The sequence below is a fragment of the Lonchura striata genome, chromosome 7, assembly GCF_046129695.1.
Source record: "Lonchura striata isolate bLonStr1 chromosome 7, bLonStr1.mat, whole genome shotgun sequence".
NCBI lineage: Eukaryota > Metazoa > Chordata > Aves > Passeriformes > Estrildidae > Lonchura > Lonchura striata.
Window position 1 is genome coordinate 21,589,543 of NC_134609.1, and position 19,065 is coordinate 21,608,607.

General features: G+C 41.5%; 1 protein-coding gene across 1 annotated transcript in view; it reads left to right on the plus strand.

Annotated features, from left to right (window-relative positions):
- SORCS3 (sortilin related VPS10 domain containing receptor 3) overlaps positions 1-19,065 on the plus strand; it is a 267,756-nt gene that overhangs the window by 221,486 nt on the left and 27,205 nt on the right. The window contains exons 15-18 of the mRNA XM_021536263.3: positions 9,024-9,141; positions 10,659-10,792; positions 14,889-15,002; positions 16,455-16,626. Coding sequence (XP_021391938.2) covers positions 9,024-9,141; positions 10,659-10,792; positions 14,889-15,002; positions 16,455-16,626 — 538 coding nt within the window. The remainder of the gene's footprint in view (positions 1-9,023; positions 9,142-10,658; positions 10,793-14,888; positions 15,003-16,454; positions 16,627-19,065) is intronic.

Sequence of the window (19,065 nt, forward strand, 5' to 3'; positions counted from 1 at the left end):
TGGTTTTATCACACTTTTCAGTTTTCCATTTTTCTTCTGTTCAGTGCAATATTTGTTTGTGGTGCAACTGGCAGTGTTGTTAGTTATGGATTTTCCTGCAAGGCTCTGATGTGTCCTTGTGAGTTCAGTTTCTCTGTCCTCACTCAGGGGACTGTGCAGACTGCAGTGCACAAACCTATATAAGGACTCTTCATAATAGAATCTATGAAATTAAAATGAATCTGTGAAAATAATGACTGCACACAGAAAAAAATTAAAATTTGGAACTTGATCTGAGAACAGAAATTCTAAGTACAATTATTAAGTAAGGAAACCAAAATGATTGAGGGGATGTTGGCATTTGCCATAGTGAGCTGCATTCGTGTATCATCTGATGTAATTTCAAAACCTTCTGGAAGTAATGAATAGCTTGGACTTTGCGAGAAAATGATCAATCTGCTAATGGCATCAAGTGACTTTAAAATGGACAAGAAAATGTGTGTTATAGGAATTCCCATTTTATCCCAGCAGATGATCAGTTTGTACCCTGGAGTAAGAGAGCTGGTTACCCATATCTTTGTTTGCAAGACTAAAAAACATTATTAACAACCCCAAGAATAATCAGTGTCACTTCTTCCTCCCATCTCCCTCTCTGCCAGAATAGTCTGTTTTTTAGCCTTTGGATCTCTGCATGAATTCACCTAAACAGTCCACAAGAAGCACAATATTGATTGTGCTGTTAATAACTGCAGTGTTAGCTGAGGTCTTTCTGTGGCACCTGAAAGACAAATCAGGTGATGAGAACATCTGCTTAGAGTAATCTTTCTCAGACAGCACCGTGTGATTTATTTGGCTTTAGGAAAAGGATGTCTGTGACCCAAGACCAGTTCCCAGCAGTAGCACCATGTACTTGGAAGATTCCTGGCAGAAGCCATAAGACATGGAAAAGGCACTGTGCTCTGTGGCACGTATTGTCCATATTTGACTTTCTGGGGCAAACATTATTGTCACTGGAGTCAAGTGATATTTATGGACAGTAGATCAAATATCATGCTTAATAGTCAACATCATCAGTTGTATTTTGCCAGGAGGGAAGTTGAGGGTGAACAAAGGACTTGCCCATGGTCAGGCACTCAGCAGGCTGTCATTGGGAGAACTTGGCAGTAACTCAGGTCTCTGTAGTCCCAGATGGGTATCCCACTGTGCAGACTTTCCCCATTTTTTTGGGGGAGGGAGATGCTCAGTCATGTCTATAATGCTCAGACAAAGGGGAGGAGAGGTGAGCATATGCAGGGAGGAGGACTAGAGAGAGGTGTGTTCACTTGAGACTGGAATTTGCTGAAGTGAACAAAAGAAAGAAGCCCTTGCAGAAGGAGCCGGAATGAGCAGCTGGCTGATAGATGATTTCTTTTCCCTAGATAAAAGGGAAAGTTTTGCCTGATGGCAATACAATCCAGGTATTCTCATCTAGAAACTCATGTGCTTTGTTTCCTGTGCTGCTGAGTAAGGACAGATGGATCTTGGCCCTGTGCTCTTCTGCCTGCAGATGGGCTGGACTGTATGAAGCACTCAGGCCTGATGGAGGGTGCACAGGAAGGGGCAGGATGCTGTGCACACAGACATTCCTGAGTCATTCACCATTTTGTGAGAGCAAGACGTGAAATATTCCGGTGCTCTGATCACACCAACCCTCAGGGGACTGAGAAACTACATTGCCTTGGTATTTTTCCAGCTTAATCTCTCCCTGATCCTGCACAAGGAAGAGGGTGGCACAGCACACCAGCTTTTCTGGGAGCTTCCAGGCTCAGTGTTGGGTTGGCTGCAGAGTTCATTCTGACAGATTTTTGATCACTGAACTGAGTGTTGGAAAGCAGCTCTCCAGAACTTCCTCTTCTGAGCCTTCTCGGTCACTGTGCTTCACCTACCACATGCATTTGGAGATTTCATTTTCTAAGGAATGGCCTCCACATTTGTATTGGACATTTCTGGTTGGAAATCTGCTGATTCATAGGATGAAAGATTGAAATGACTGCATGTGTTGTGTTATCTGGCTTCTGGCAAAGCAGCAGCACCTGCCTCTACTGAGACCACAGACCCACGAGGGGGTGAAATATTCACATTGCTGATACCTGCCAGTGTCTTTTCTAGAAGAGAGTGGCAGCATGTTCAGTTTTCAAGGCTGCCAGAAACTGGTTGTCTTTCATGAGTGTTCGAAGAAGAGAAAGAACTCTTCTGAAAAACAGCATTAAAAATTAAAATGCTTTCCCATCCCCCTTCCTAGGTGTCTCAAACTCTCTTTCATGTTGCTGGGATTTCTTTTGAAGCAATTGTCATGTAAAGTGGTTTGAGAACATTGGTAATAAATTTTTTAGAGACTAAATTTCAAAAGGTTTGATTTGTCATTCAGGAAGTTCTTATTTTGATAGCACTTCCTATTTGAAAAAATAATAACAAAAATCCCTGACTCCCCCATTGCCTTATGCAGTGTTTGTGCAGCTAAAGGGGAAATTGAGTCCAAACTGTAGGGCTGCTTTGTGATTACACATTCTGCAGATTACTTACTAATTGCACTTGGCATTACTTGCCAACTGAAAGATCACGTTGTACCATGTCATTTGCAGTGGTTTTCCTCTTCTGCTAGCACTAAAGGAAGTGCCTGATGAATAATACCAGGACTGTTTTCCAAAGCTGAGGGAAAGGAACTGTCATGATTGTATTGTGGGTTTTTTATTGCAAGGTTTTGATTTTGATCTGTAATTCACAGAAACTCTTTGCCTGCCCCATCTCTTCTCTCTCTCTCCTGACCTGAGATCTGGCAGTGGTGCAGCTTTTCATGACCAGTTCAATATGGATTGCTCGTGGCCAACACTTTGACTTTCTTTCTTGCAGGCAACTTTGATGTCATGACATTCAGTTTCAGTGGAGATGAACCACATCCCTCAGATTTAATCTGCAGGAAAAATTCTGTGAAATTCTTGTGCAACCCTTCTCTTTGGGAAATAGCATACGGACCAAGATATTCTTGAACAAATTTGTCCTCATGCATGCTGCTGTCTGGTGTTGGTACATTCTTGATAGTTTCACTGCTGTTGTTTTTTCTCCTTCTGAATAGTATCAGTGGAAGGCCTTATACCTGAGAGGGTCTATTTAGATGGTCTAAATTAAACTAATTTACACTCACTGAAAATCTAGATCCAAATGGATAGTGTATTTTCTTTGGAAGAAAATGCACCTCTTCTTTTTAGAGAAAAAAAAGCAGCTGCTTTTCTTACTTTCTTTTGGTCCTCAGACAGATGTACAGCAGCCCTGAGTCATCACCCATTGCCCTCAGGCTACTGTTCCTAGCTGACAGGTCAGCCAAAAGCAACTGAATTAAAAGCTCCGAAGAGCTCTTAGAAACCATATTTATTGTTTAGAAAAAAAATTAAACAGTGTTTTTTGTTGGCAATTGCCTGCCTTTCCAGTGTCATCTTTCATTTTTTATGTTTCCTTTGTTTCCAGACTCTTACTCCCTGCATCGTCATGCCAGGCAGGAGAGAGTTTAACTCTCCCTCTCCTGCTCTCCCTAATTGCTGATTTGTGCTTTCAATTACGTTCTACTTCCTTGTATCAGTCCCTTTCTATCCAATTTCCTTGTAACTAGTGACCTCCTTTAATGCTAATTCCATCTAAATCCTAATTTAAAAAATGGGAGATTACACAGCCCATTTGGTTTTCTCTAAAGTCATGATTTATGTTTAATTCATGGAGTAATAGTTCATCTATTCATAAAATCTGGTCGCACCGGCACGACTTGCAACTGTTCTATTGCTGCTCATGTGGTTTTGGCCAAGATAACTCAGCCTGCACACAGGAGTTTGCCTCACTTTACTGCTACTTCCTTACACAGAGATGGATTCAGATCCAGATTTCATAACAGGCCCTCTTCTTTGTGTGAAATTGTCAGCATTTTCTTTCATTGACTCACAAGCTATAAATATCAACAAGTTGAGGTACATCTATGTACCAAGGCATTCTGTAAGTGTTCACTGAGCCAGCAGCTCTAGCATAAACTCACAATTTCCCAGGAAATGGGGGACAAAGACAGCCTGGCTTGTGGGGGGAAAAAAATCCCAAATGAATCAAGGCAATTATGAGTGAGAAGATATCTGATAAGATTGCAGCAGTAGCAACATGTGCTCCTCTGCTGGACATCAGAATGAGAATGAGCACCTTCAGTTGTGGTGAATTACCTGCTCACTGCTCCAGATCTGACACTCCCTTTGGTTTCAGTGAGAGAAGAGCTTCCTCTCCACAGACTAGAAAAATAAAAAAACATTAAAAACAAAGCAAAACCCGGACCAACACATGCTTGTTTTCCTGCCAGGAGGTGATTCTTCCAGACTGTGCTTCATAGCACTTCTTGGGTTTGCCCCTTAAATATCTACTTCTGGCATTGCCTTTTAGATACACAGATGTGAATGAAGAGGGATTTTAACTGAAATCAGATAATGATCTTACTTGACTTTATTCCTTTCTGCATTCTCAAAAGCAAAGCACAGATTTAGGTCAGCAGAAGTATTCACTAATTTGGGTGCTTTTACTATTGGGGATTTTTTGCTTGCTAAGACACTACCTCTGCAAGCATTTTTCTTTTACAATAAACGGAAATAAAAATCAAGGTTGGTTTCAGGCTTTTATAAATGAAACAGTCTATTTATGATGACACTGCAATTAACTTTTCTCTCAGTATTATCAATTAAAGTATATGTTTGGCTCTCTTTCTGTAGTTCTGGCTTTACTTTTCTGTTGATCCATCCATCTGCTTCTGTAGTTCATCTCAAAAGATACTGTCTACTGAATATATTATATTATTTTGCTTTTATTTTATTTTTAGTTATTAAAAATACTTACAGTATATTCTGAGGGGCTTAATCTTGTTAAAAATCTGGCTTCAGAGGGCCCTAAGGTACATTAAGAGAAGCAAAAAGAGCACCCAAACTTTTCATATCTCTCACCTTGTTGATGTCCAGTGAAGGAAAACTGCGTCAGATAGGAGGGTACTTTTGATGTTAGGTGTAGTGAAGACTACCTTATCAGCTTCTTCCTTCCCTGGCATCTCCAGTCCTCTGTCTCAGTGCTGGGCACATCTGAGGTCAGCAGGTGTTGCACACAAAGTTGCTGGGAGGGCTGGTGAAGGAAAAAATCTTCCATCTTTGTCCAGACCAGAACAGCCAAGTACAAGCAGCTTCAGTGCTTGCTTGCTCTGTATGATCTCCTACCAATCTACTTCAGAAATTATAGAAGAGGACTTGATTTAGGCATGAGAATTTACATTTTAATACCTGGCTGGGCAGCTCATCTGAAACTGCCAGCAGGGATAGATCCACATGGATGCAGTTGATGCCTTTCCTGTGGGAGCTGTTATCTGAGGAGGTCTGTTTCTCATGCCATGAGCAGGGACAGGGATTGAATCTATGGACCAGAGGCAGGTGAGTTGTTATCTTGTGACCCTCAATTCATTCTGTTGACCTGGCAGGAATGAGGAGTATTGAATTACATAAAAAGCACAGCTATCAACAATACAAGGAATGATAAGGCAAAAGCAATGCAATTTGAGAAGAGAGCACTGTATAAATGTAAAAAGCCTTTTAAAGTACTCCTGCACAAGGTTATCCAGGCAGTGTACACTGCATTTGTAAGTTACTGTGTATTTAAAAAATTAATGAAAGATATAATTATAGCAGCATTTCCAATGATAATTGCTAAAATGACTCCATCATGAAACTGTAAGCATTTTAGGATTTATTTCCATGTTTCTAATAGTTTTCTGCAAATTAATGACATCCAGCCCTGGCAATAAAAGCCTTGCCTTGTTTCTCCAAGGAAAGAATTGGGAAGCATTTTCTGTTTTCTTAACAAGATTTCATTGTAAGCTATGCATAGAGCCAGTTAAGAAGATGCTGTCCTATCAGCTAAGATTTTATGTGGAGCTGTAACTGCTTACTCAGAGGGATAGAACAAAATCTATGCAGTCTAAAGCCAGTAAATTACCATTCTATGTCTTAGATTGGAGAACCTTTGTTAAATTGAGCTTAGTCAGAAAACTGACTCCATCTAAATACCATCTGGGCTCTTGTATTTATTGTTTCTCAAGGACTTCCACATCAGACTGCTTATATGGAAAAATCAAAATATACCTTTTCTGTTGGCTTCTCAAAGCTGGACCTTGAAAACCCAGCTCTCTTGTTTTCTATGCTTGCAACAAGCAATTAATAGCCTTCAGTTAGACCACAGTAGGCAAAGTTATTGAGGCAAAATTTATAGTGCCTCATTTCCTTTCTCCCTGTATTATCTTGATAGTTTAGCTATGTTTATTTAAAAAAATCCACCTCCCTTATTTAGTGACCAAAGTAAATGGGAAATGAAGGCACATGGGAATCAGATAAGTTGAATGAGATGCTATCTTCAAAGTGATGTGAGGACTTACCAGTTGAGTAGGGAAAAATAAGGCCCCACCAATCTCTTTTTGCATCTCCTTCCTTGGAACTTGTTTCTTTGCACTTGATATAGAAACTAATATGTAGGAACTGGAACATTTAGTGCCAAGCACTTGTTGATAGCTGGACACTGTAAGTTTTAAAATGTAGCTCTTTGCTGTCTGCCCAAGCCTCTATTGGACCTCAAAACAGATATGGTGGAAGAGGTCATGTGCATGCACCTCGGCCACTATGGAAAAACATCCAGCTATGTCATCATAAAACTGAGAAAGTGGAGCTCAGCTGCAACACCTGCCTTTGTTCAGTTGGGGTTTGTGCCCTGTTATTGTTTATTTATCTTTCTTAAAATTTCACAATGAAGACTTTCATCACTTTCCAAGGAAAGCTGCTTGACAGAACCTTGGAACCCCACAGATCCCATAGTACTGTCCTCCATTCCTTGTATTTGTTTATAGGAAGTGACAGAAGTTTCAAATGCACCACAAAGTCATCTTGAGCTGTCACACCACCTTGATGGCGTTGGCCAGCGAAGCCATGCTCTGGGTTGGCATTGGTGAGAAGTGCTCACAGGGTGCAGGGGCTTGGTGGATTCTCTGCTGCTTTTGTCTCAGAAGTCTCTTCCACGGTGATTGATTAGCCTTAAGGAGTTTTTATTAGGAAGGGGAGGGTGGAGTAGGAATCAGCTGACCCAGAACCATCCCTGCAGCACAGAGGAAAACCTCTCTCTGTTAACACTCCTCTAATTACATTTACTGTAGTATTGTTTCAATCTAAATTGTAGCAATTACACACAAAGGTCTTCTTTGAAATATTTAATTGAAGAGTATCTGATGTTCTGTGCTTTTGGAGTGCTAATATGTTGCCTTCCTTTCAGAAAACCTTGGGTTTTTACATTAGTAATTATGGAAGAATTTCCATGTCAGAAGGAATTGTTTAAAAGCTTGTTAAAATAGATTTAAAAATCAAGTAATTCTGGTGATTTTTGTAAACCACAAAGAAACCTTTGCTCTCCTGATGGACAGTTAGCTAAGAGACAATCTGAGGAGCAAGATCTTCCTTTTAGAAGCATTGATTTGCAAAGTGTTGGATTTGTCCAGCCCTGTCCTCTTCTGGGTTTATGCCAATGTTTCTCTTTAGTCATATTCTCTCTTCCTTTTTTCTATGTTTTTCCATGTGATAAGCACCAAATCCTATACTGGAGTAAACCTGCTGGACTCAATGATTTCTGCCTGCTGCATTGCTGTTTTGCAGGGACTGATATTTCAGTCATGCAGCACAACCAAGGCTGTATGTGCTGAAAGCAGTTGTAATGTAACAGCTGATGGGACGTACCCAGTGCCAAGGAAAAGTGGGGAGGAGAACTGCAGTTAGAATTCCTACTGAGTACAGTTTCGGAGGATTTCTGCATTCCCCCACCGTGCTCCTTCCCATTCCTCCCTTCTCCCTGCTGCTCCCAGTGCTCTGGCACCCCATACTGCTTTGGTTTCTGTGGGTTTATCTTGGTCCAGGGTGTGCCTCCTGTGCTGAGGAACAGCAATTGCAGCTTCTCCTGCAGCGTGGCCTGAATGCTGTGGTGTTTTCTATCACTGATACCCTGCAATTAGGACTACATTAAGAATGGTTCTGGACAGCCAGCAACAATCTGCCCAACTAATCCATTCTATCAGACAAGTCCTTCCCCACTTGCTCACTCCTAACCTGAGCCACTTGTTCATGACAGCACACAGGTTCTTTCTGTATCATACCCTTCCCACTTGTCAGCTCAGTGGAGCTTCTCTGTGGGGCAGAACTTGGATAGAGACACGTGTCCACAGCAAGCCCACCACTTCATACTCTCAGATATTGGCCACCCACCACTGTCTCCCTGATCCCCATGAGCTGAGACAGGTCTCCAGGGGAGAACATGATTGATTCCTGGGTGGTTGTTGTTTCATGGAGAACAGCACAATGCAGAGCAATTTTGGCCCAGACTATAGAGGAGTGAGGAGAGAGCAAAGCCAACAATTCTGAATGACTACAGTGTAAACCAAGATTAATAAATAATGGCAGCACACTGGAGACACAGCAGGATCTGAATTACAGTCAGTGTGGGGAAGTCTTGTCTTCTGCTTCTCTTTTGATTTCACAGGAAAATTTGTAAATCTTGCCTTTCTCACTCTTTCTTTGTTAGTCTGGAACAATTAGAACAACAAAATTTTAATCTTGTAAGTGGCCTGGGTAGAAATCTAGATTAATGAAAGACCTGGAATAATAAAGTAACATTTACTGTCCTCTAGACATCACAATAAGGGTGATTAGACTTGGATTCAATTTTGCTGGATTCTAGGGTTAGGGGAAGACCTTCCAACACAGGCTGTGTATGAGGTGTCAGGAAAAAGCTAAACACTCCTGGGATGTTTTAAGAACTGGAAAATATTATTCATGACCAAATACCATTTTCTGGCATTAAGCTCCAAGACTCTGTATCAGTTTCTGCAGCTGAGATTCATGAGATGTTATTTGCTGAATGGAAGTATGAGTCTGGCTGACTCCAGCTCTTTCTTTTCCTTTGTTTCCCATGCTCAGAGTTTTTGGGCACTTCAGTCTCCGTTCTGAGTGGCAGCTGGTCAAGGTGGACTACAAGTCTCTCTTCAGCCACAGGTGTACCAAGGATGACTACCAAACCTGGCATCTGCACAATCAGGTATCCACACTCGCCAGGGGTCCTTGCTGGGGATTCCTTTTCCCTTGCTCTGAGTTACCAGGTGGGAATGCAGTTGTTCTTTACAGCGAAGCATATGGCTTTTCTTTGCATCCCTTGACGAATGTGAATGAAAAAACATGGGGCCAGGCATCAATGGGCAAGTTCAGGATTACATTTTATTTTATGAAAATAATCATTGCACCAGCTGGATATTTTTGGCCTTAATGCTTAGGGCAGTGTAAAACTACACCTTATGATTGAATTGTAGATGACACTGAATTCTTTGTAGCTCTGTCACTGACTCATGCAAATAGTATTGTTTCAGTTTGCCTCTTATTTCCTTTGATCAAAAATGAAAAATAAAAACATTTATTCATCCTGCAGGTCCTGCAGGTATCTGTAAAACTCTTGAATATCTGTAAAACCCTTGAATCTGAAAAGTTATTGAATAAAAGACACCAGAGAAAACCACATTATTTCATTCTACTCAAGGATATATGCTTTGTTTTTCATACACTGGCTTATTTTCATGCTGGATATATTTAGGTCCTGAAGCAACTGTAACTGAGAGGTCAATAACCTCTGCAGATTACTTATGGGTTACTGGTTTACCAGTATGATGTCCCACACCCTGCGGGGTAACATAACTAGAGCCAGAACCATTGGCACTAGTGACATTGCTGAATGAAATCAATGAATGAGAAATGAACATTAATTTGGCAAGGGTAAGATAATTGAAGTCGTAGAACTGAATAAATTAAAATCACTTAAATGAAAGAAAAGGGAAGACATATGTATAACCATGCAGCAATCTTGGAAATCACTGTTCATAGGGAATAGAAGTACTTCAATTAGGTATTGTCTTTTGTCTAACTTCTATGCAGACAAATTACTTCTGCAAAATAGAAATTTCTGTTTATAGCAACTCTCCTAGATATCAAATGTTTGTTTTAGATTAGCTACTCCCAGTAGTGTTCTTGGAAACCTTTGCATTCAAAAAGCCCAGTGAAACACACATTAAAATTGTCTATAACGAAGCCAGCTCTGTCGCAGAAAGAGCAAGGGAGTTGAGGGAGTTGAGCTCTGTGTTCCACACCTGGGCTTTGTCCCCTGCCCTGAGATTTAGTCCTGGTCTTGCTTCTGCAGTAGACTTTATCTGACATATGGGAGAAACCCTGGTGTACACCCACCTTGTCTCTTCAGGATGATTCGTAGCACTAGATATTGGTGGATGCCTTCTGAAAGGTGACATAAGTGGATGTGATGGCTTGGGCATCCAGGCATTTTGGGCACATTGCCGTTGGCATCCCAGCTCAACGCTGGGCACACTATGCTCATGAGTCCTCCTAAGGAGACTTGAGTTTGCAAAGCCACGGAAGAGCAGGACTGTAACTCCACACTCTCCCAGTGATAAATGCTCATTTTCATTGCCTTTTGTGTCCTTTGAAAAAGTGCTCCATTTAAGACCCAGCTGCCACTACAACTGTGTTTCTCCTCTCGTTTCTTGGCCAACGAAGGGGGAGCCTTGTGTCATGGGGGAGAGGAAGATCTATAAAAAACGCAAACCTGGAGCCCAGTGTTCCCTAAGTCGGGACTATTCCCAAACTGTGGTGTCTGAACCATGTGTCTGTGGCCAAGGAGACTTTGAGTGGTGAGTATGTGACTCTGGGAACTTGTGCAGCAGCTGTATTTTTGTCCTGAAATACTACCTAGACAGAAAACCTTGCAGAAGAAGTGGGTTTCATGCAGCTTTGTAGCTGTGATTATACTGTATAGCAGAACTGCAGCCCCCAAACCTGCTGAGTGAGGGAGTCTTCCCCTTCATCTGCAGGAAATATTTGTTCATCTCCATAATAAATCCAAGCCTGGGATTCAAAAGCAAAATAATTGCAAGTACTGATGGACATTTTATGTCTGTCATTCCAGAATAGTGACAGCCAAGACTTCTCTGGTGCAAAATATATTCCTTTCAGAAGAGGGAGGGTATTTCTCTCCCAAGGTCATTGACTTCCTAGGGGGCAAGTCAGCAAAACATGCACATTTTTATCATTATTCCTTTGAATAGCTGGGAACAGTTTATTGCTTCTTAACAGTGTTTTATTGAGAAATTTCTGAAAGGGTTTCAGTGACATGACTGTACAGCCCACCCTCGACGGATATAACTACTTGTTTTGCATAAATATTGGTGTTTCTAACTTGATGGGACCATAATTTTCAAATTGCATTAAGGTCACTTTGAAAGCAGCTTAAAAATAAAGCAGGGGGAAAATGAGACACTGCTTGCTATTGCTTGACAGTCAGAGATAGGAAATGGGAGAATGCATGTCAAGATCTCAGCCCAAGGAATTCCTACATGGCACCTGTAATAGGAAATATTTCTAAGATTTCAGACTGTCAATATCTGTGACGTTTGAGCTTAAATGATCAGAATATCATTTAAATGGAATTCCAAATACCCTGAGTGCTGATCAGCTAGGAAAACATTTTAATCTTTATAGTAGGTTATTCAGGAAAAGTGTCTGACTCGGTGTTATTCCTGAACATTTCCCTACCTTCAAACACTTTCTGAAGAGGTGTGAGGCATGAGATCTGTACATTTATCTGGACTTAGGCTCACAGTTCTCTTTTAGAGCATAGGCATAGTGAAATGCAGCAAAATTAAGAAAAAATATCAACCAGAGTATTTTCTTGGAGATTATAGTATCTTGTCCTTAAGAGAGAGTCGGGGATATAGAACAGAGATTTTCATCTGATCTGGATGGATATTTAATTTGTTCCTAATGTCAAGATTACATCTGGGACTCCTTATCTTGACTCATGAGATCTTTCGCTTTTGTTCTCATGATGGGAACTTGCAGGATGTTCTTTCCTTGCAGTATCTGCCCTTGGCATTGGCACAGGCCTCTGGGGTGAATCCAGCACCAATCTCCAGAGATGCTTATGAATTTGTTTTGTTTTGGTTTGGTTTTTTTTCCTTACACTGCTTTCCTCACCTGCTTTATATTTTCACAGTGATGTTTGTCTTTTCCAAGCTGTAAGTGGAAAACTGTGGTAGCTGAATTAGCCTTAAATGCTGCCTTGAAAAGGGTCTGCGTCAGAATGCACCTTTTCAATCACTTGACAGGTTCCTTGCATGCATTCAGTATCATTTTTCCTTAACTTTCCCCCTAATATGAGAGGGTATTGCTATTAAACTTGTCAGTCCTGCAGAGGAAATGCAATTAGAGGACAACAAGCTGGCTTTTGTTTCAGACCCTGCACTGCCAATGGAATTGTTAACTGGCTTCTAGCTGCAAAAATTAAAGCTGGTGATGAAGAATCAGTAGAAACTTTATGTTGAATTTTAATGCTACTCAGCAGGGATGACTGGAATAATGTGTGAGACAATCCATTTGAGGAAAACACTGGCAGTGCTGGAAGTGGGGCACTGAGCTTGATAGTTTTAAAAGTGATTTTTTAGAGAGGAAAGGTGGACTTGTGTTCGGATTTGTGACTGCTAAAGGATGAGACACTTGCTTAGTCAGTGTGAGACACAGGTTATTCCAGAATATATTCTAGATTCATCTGCCTTCCTTGGGATGTCAGTATGAGAAGGGGAGATGCTGACAAGTGCCTTTTCTCTGCTCACTAAAAGGTGGACAGAACAGGTGAAAGGAAGCTCCTACTTTCACTTGATGCTCTTTCAACTTGTTCCTTTTCAAGGAAAAATGTCCTCTCAGCCTTTTCTGCCTGGGCTCACAGTTGCCAGTTCTTGAAAGCACTGACTGCTCTGTCCCTTGTGTTGAAGTGAGCAGGTCCTGTGGGTGCCAGGGAAAGGGGGATGCCAGCAGCCAGGACTGTGTGGGTACCGTGACCAGCAAGTCCTGCCAGATGGGCCCTCTGCTTCCTCAGTAAGCAGGTTTAGAGCTGGTTCTGGGATTGGAGCACCCTGTGCCACTTGCTGTGGTGGCACCTGTCTTTGAGAGCTGTGGGGACAGGACAAATAACCACAGGAGCCCTCCAGCACACGCTGGGAGGGTTGTGCTCCCTCCCACTTCCTCACAGTGCCCTTGCCCCTGTTCCCTGCAGTTCGGTATAAGGCTGATCGAAAATTCAGGGGCATAAATCACAATTATGCCCCAGTTCAACAAATCTTTATGAGTCAGGATCAGGGGTAGCTCCTGCCAACCCTTGCAGTCATTTCCAGAAGCAAATCCTGGCCTTTCTCTAACAGGGAGAATGGCAGAAGGATCTCGTAAGTGGTATTAAAGTGCTCGCTGAGCTTTCTTTTCCCTCCTCCTGCTTCTTTATTTACTCTGTCAAGATAGCTTTCCTGAGAAAGACAGCACAGCAGCTGGACTTGATTATTTCCTTAACTTATGCAAACCCTGGGGCTTATGAGAGGGAAGGTGGGCAGCATGTGAGGTTTTAATATACATTTACCAGAAGTTAATGAACAAGCACAGAACCTTGAGGGCACACAGCAATGTTGTCTTTAATTTTATTAAATATTTATGCAGCTCTTTTCTTCTTTGGGGCAAAGTACAGCTCCTCCTGAATATTTTTAATTACAAAGTCCCTGCCAGGCATTTTCGGCTGTGCAGGTCGGACCCACTGAGAATGATTAAATTGAATGTTGAGAGAAAGAGCATTAGGGAATCTCCAAACCATTTAAAGTAGCTCACAGAATTTTTGCCCTCCAAAAACAGAACGGTAGCAGTCTGGGCCACTGGGGACATAGCACAATTTTGTCTCACCAAAGCTCTTTCTGTTGGCAGCTCAGGCTCTGAACAGGGGAAGGATAAAACTCAGAGTGTCCTAAAGGGCACAGAATGTTTTCAAGACAGTGGCTTCTGTAGAGTCTGTGTTTTTACAGAGGTTTAGCATTTTGGCATTTGTTAAGTTGCTGCAGGCAAAAATCCAGAATCTCTTTATTTGTCCTTTGAATCCAGTCTGTCAGTAAAGGCTACACATAGAAACCTGATCCAGACCTGATTAAAACTTATGGAAAGCTTTGGATTAATCCTATTGCTTCATCATTGTATTGGCACACAAAGGCAGCTGTAAAAAGAAATTTTGGATGTGATTGTGTACACTACCACTCTTAGGTGGTCCAAAGAAGAATCAATACCCTGGATTGCCTTCCCTGTGTGACACAATACCATGTAATCCTTAGACCACTAAGCTGGTTGTGTTTTAGTTTAGTGTTGGAAAAACATCAGCTGTTTTTTTCTCTTGGGCAAGTCACAGCTTAGCCAGGGAGCACATTAACATATATAAATATACATACTGTGGCTAGTTGCTTAGGAAGTGCTCCTAGTGTTTTATATTCCTAGCCACTGTTGTGAAAAAATTACTTTAGATCTTAGAATTAGCCTAGTTTATTCTAAAAGCAAAGGCTGCAAAAAACAAACAAACCAAAAGAAACAAAAAAATGAAATATAAGTTAGAGATTAATAGGAAAAGAAATGAACGATACAATATTCTTTCTGAATCTCTGTCACGTTTTGTTGCCAAATGAAGCACAAATCCTCCAGTGCTCTGCAAATTTGGTAGTTCTGCTGTTGTGGAGATCAAATGCCTTCAGTGAATTGTGTTCCTGCCTCTGAAACTAGTTCAGCACTTTGTCTCTGGATGTGCCCAATCCATGATGTTGTGCCATCCCAGCAGAGAACCACCAATATACACTTGCTTTGGGGACATCCCCTAAAACTCTGAGCTGACTCTAGTGGAGGATACAGTGATGGATTCATGACTTCTCTCCACAGTGACTATGGATATGAGAGGCACAGCAACAACCAGTGCATTCCAGCCTTCTGGTTCAGCCCGTCCTCCCTGTCCAAGGATTGCAACGTTGGTCAGAACTACTGGAACAGCACTGGGTAAGTGCATCTTGCAATCTGTCAGGTTTTGGTGACTGCAGTAGACAAGAAAACCTGGATAGATTTTTTCCTCTGCATCACATTATGCTCTTTTTTAGTCTTATCCATGAGGTGAAGTTTGCAACAGCATCTGTATGGAAAATTGCCTTGTTCCTCAGAGAGAGGGAGAAGCACGTTAACATAAGTGACACATAGATATTGCATTGCCATCAAGTGATGTGTGATCCCTGGAGCCTAGGCTTGGAGCTCCCCTTTGTTGCAAAATTAAAACACAAATCAAAAGGTCTGCCTGAGAGACAGCTGAACATTTAAAAGGAAAGGTTTGAGGTATTTCACATTGTATTTTATTGAACCTATTACTATCTTACAGCTCCTATTTATATCAGCTTCTAGGAAGACTCAAATGAGCAATTTTTAGTCTCTTTTATGTTTTCTTCCTCTGCCATTTTCACTTTGTACCTACAATGCCTTGCATTTCAGACAGGCTTCATGTGCTGATTTCTCCTGGTCTAACCCAGAACAGATGGCAAGTGTTGCTTTATTATGGCACCATCACTTTGCAAATGTTCTACTATCATGCAGGAAATGCTGTGAGACTTGAGTTTCACTGGCTGGTGCAAAATTGCTCTGTTCCTTCTACAACAGGGCAAATCCTGCAAATTTTGGGGATGATTCTGGGACATGTGTCCTGACTGCTCAATGGTTATGGTAGGAACCAGCTCTGTTCCTGGCTGGTTGGTGCAGGTGGCTGATGAAGCGTGGCTGCTGGGAGTCTGGAGGCATTTGACCTCAGAGACCCCCTTTCAGCTGAAAAATTGCTTTGAATATGGGATGTAATTACAGAACCCTGGCCAGTATGACTGCTTGTAGCCTTCTTGACAGAGTGCAACAAGAAAATAGTTGGGGCTGGAATGAAATTAATAGAAAGGCTTCCCCCCCTTTAAAGCCCCAGGAATAGCCAAGTGTCTTGCTGTTTAGCCAACAACTTCCAACAAGAGCCAAGAGGAAAACCCCATACCTCAAATCATTTTAAAACTGAATTGGGCAAAGCCCTTGACATATTTTTTCAAGGGCCCTCTAGCCCTATAGAGGCAGACAAAACCCTAATAAATGGTATAAGCAAAAAGCTGGGATGCAGGATGCAATCCTGTAGGCATTGGGTTGGAGTAATTCTCTGCCTTTTAGTAAGGCAGAGTAATTCACCTCCACAATGTGTCTCTTCTCAGGGATGCTGCTGAGAATCTCTGGAGAAGGTTGAATTGTGATTGGTTTGTCTTTCTCCTACTTAATAAAGTGTTAGGTTTCTTTGAGTCTTCCTTTCAGTGAGGGGATTGCGCAGGCAGTTAGCCTTTGAAAACACATGCATTAATGTGGAGGAACAAAATAAAAACCAAACAAAGGAACTTTTCCGCCCACTCCCTGAGCCCAGTGTCCTTTGTTACTGTTCCCCAGGTACCGCAGGATTGTGTCCAACAACTGCACAGATGGCTTGAGAGAGAAGTACATGGCCAAGATGGAGAAATGCCCTGGAAAAGCACCTCGGGGATTGCACATCCTCACCTCCAATGGGAAGCTGGTCATGGAGCAGGGGCACAACGCCACCTTCATCATCCTCATGGAAGAGGTGTGTTAGTGGTCTCAGTAAACCTTTCTCTGTGTGGCAGCACTGGCATTCTTTTCCTTTGCTTTTCAGGTTGCTGAGAGGAAAATAGCAATCAAGGGGGAATCATAGTCCTGAGATTTATGAGACTTAAGGAATTTAAGCGAATTGGAGGCTATAGTGGCACATACAAGCAGGTCATATTGGGTCACACCAAAGGTGTTTGGTTATCTTGTCTATCAGTTATGATGTTAATGCTGAATAAAAATAGATGTTGTCAAAAAATTTATTTCCCCACTCACTTCTTGCTGCTTCCAGTAAACTGCAGTTTATGGAGTTTATGAGGTAGAAGTGGTGTTTCTGTGATCAACAATTCTGAATCTGAGATGCAAAGCTTTAACTTCAGTTTTTCTGGGAAAGGTTAAGAAAAGTGGGGAACATGTTCACACTCAAGGGGAGCAATGAAGGACATTGCTATTTTGCAGCAAAATTGAGTCTCCTCAAAGGACCTCTAGCCTCCAGCCCTTATCTATTTTATTTATCTATTGGTACAGTCCCCTCTGTAGCCAACAGTAGCATAAGTGACACCAGGCCAAGCTGCTGACAAAAGCATCAAAATGTTGAGGCTCTTCTGGCCTGAGACTGAGGTGGTGCTGGAGAAGAACAGCTGGGTTTTGTCACATTTTCTGTCCTGTGTATGTTATTTTGGAGCAGTACCTGGAGACAGCTGAGGCAGACCACCCACAGACAGACACATTCAATTCTAAATTAAATCCTTATATAGTAGCTAAGTGTTTCACTGGGACCACTAATCTGACAGGGCCTCTTTACTACTTCCTCAGAGGTTCATGCATGCTCTGCTTTTATACAAGGGGGATTTCTTGTCTACTCACTGCTTCTTTTCTGTTTTGCAGACTTGACATGGTAAGACAATTTGTGTAGAAGCTATGAGTGGGAGTTCAGAAAAGAACAGATATAATCTAAAAATTAAGAATCAACTAGTAATTTATTAAGGAACTCAAGCGTAACTGCTGTGTACGAAGAATGATAAACAGATGGAGAATAAGGCAGCAGTCAAGGTAGCTGAAGAGTGAAATCTCTGCAAGGATTTAGGGATTGAAGAGGCAGCTGAATAAATGTGTGAGGGCGTTCACTCTTATGTCTGTTGTTGTTGAAAAATAATGGTAGTTAGAAAAACATTTCATTGAAACAGCCTTTTTTTTTTCTAAGGGAAGAGGATCTTTGGAACACATCTCTGTAGGTGAACAGCTTATTCCACAGAAAGTTGTGTGTTGAGTTTGTTTCTTAAAATAATACAATTTCAAGAAGAAAAGAAAAGGAACACTGAGATTTTGGACAAGGGCATTCCTGTCTTTTAGTGTGAACCTGAGAAGAATTGTGGCCAAAGATTTCCTTATGACTTTGAAGAAATCATTTCTGTAGAGGTCTTAATTACTACTTGCCTTGCTGCCATACAGATTCATTCCTGGCTTCCTCCACCTTCTCTGGTCAGTCTGTTTACTGGTGGTAGTTTTGTACCAAAGTTCACACTCCTTCCTGAGCCTAAGAGCAGCCTGACCAGCCCTCCTATGGATATATCTGTGCAGTGTCCATTCACCTGTGTCAGACTTGCCCTGATGAGCCAGCAGCTCTTTCCTGCTTCTAGTGCACACCCTCAATATATGGAGGTGACTGACCTTTGGGCTTTCAGTGGTAAATGAAGACTTCATCACAGTTAATCAAAACCTAAATTTCTCAGGATTTATATAATTAAATTTAGTAGGATTTTTCACAGTGGCATTCAGAATACATGTGTGACAATGACTGGCAAATAAATGCAGAATGACTGATGGTTTTTCTGAGTTTTCAGGAATATGGGGCTGGACTGTGATTTGGACTGTATATATGCAAGGGAACATGAAGAGATAGACTTTTTTCATTTTTGGACTTCTTTATTTTAATCTGAGTTTGGTTTTGATCACAAAGAAATACTAGACTGCCAAATAGCTGTTTTCGAGTTGTGTACTTGACCATGTCTGTTCACTGATTTTCATACTCAGAGCCAATATTTGTGACAGCCCATACCTTGTTTCCTTTCAGTTATTTATGGGGCTTAAAGCAACAAAACATGCCTCTTGAATAAATGGATAGCAATGATTTATTTTTTCCTTTTGAAATGCTTCCCTTCTATTTTCATTTATATTTATAAACTTCAGAATATCTTTGTGTGGGACTAGCTTGCGATGGGCAGCCTTTGCATCAAAGATCCAGCTCATAATTGGGTGAGAGGATCATCTACCACTGTTTAGTAAAAAAAAAATCTCTTCCTGTTTCTCTGTGTGAAACCGTCCCATTTCAGAGAGAATCATATTGGAGAGGCAAGAAGGAAATAGAAAAGAGAATTGTGAGGCAAGGGAGATGAGCTGCCATGATTGGTGCAAGAGATTTCAGCCTGAGGTCATC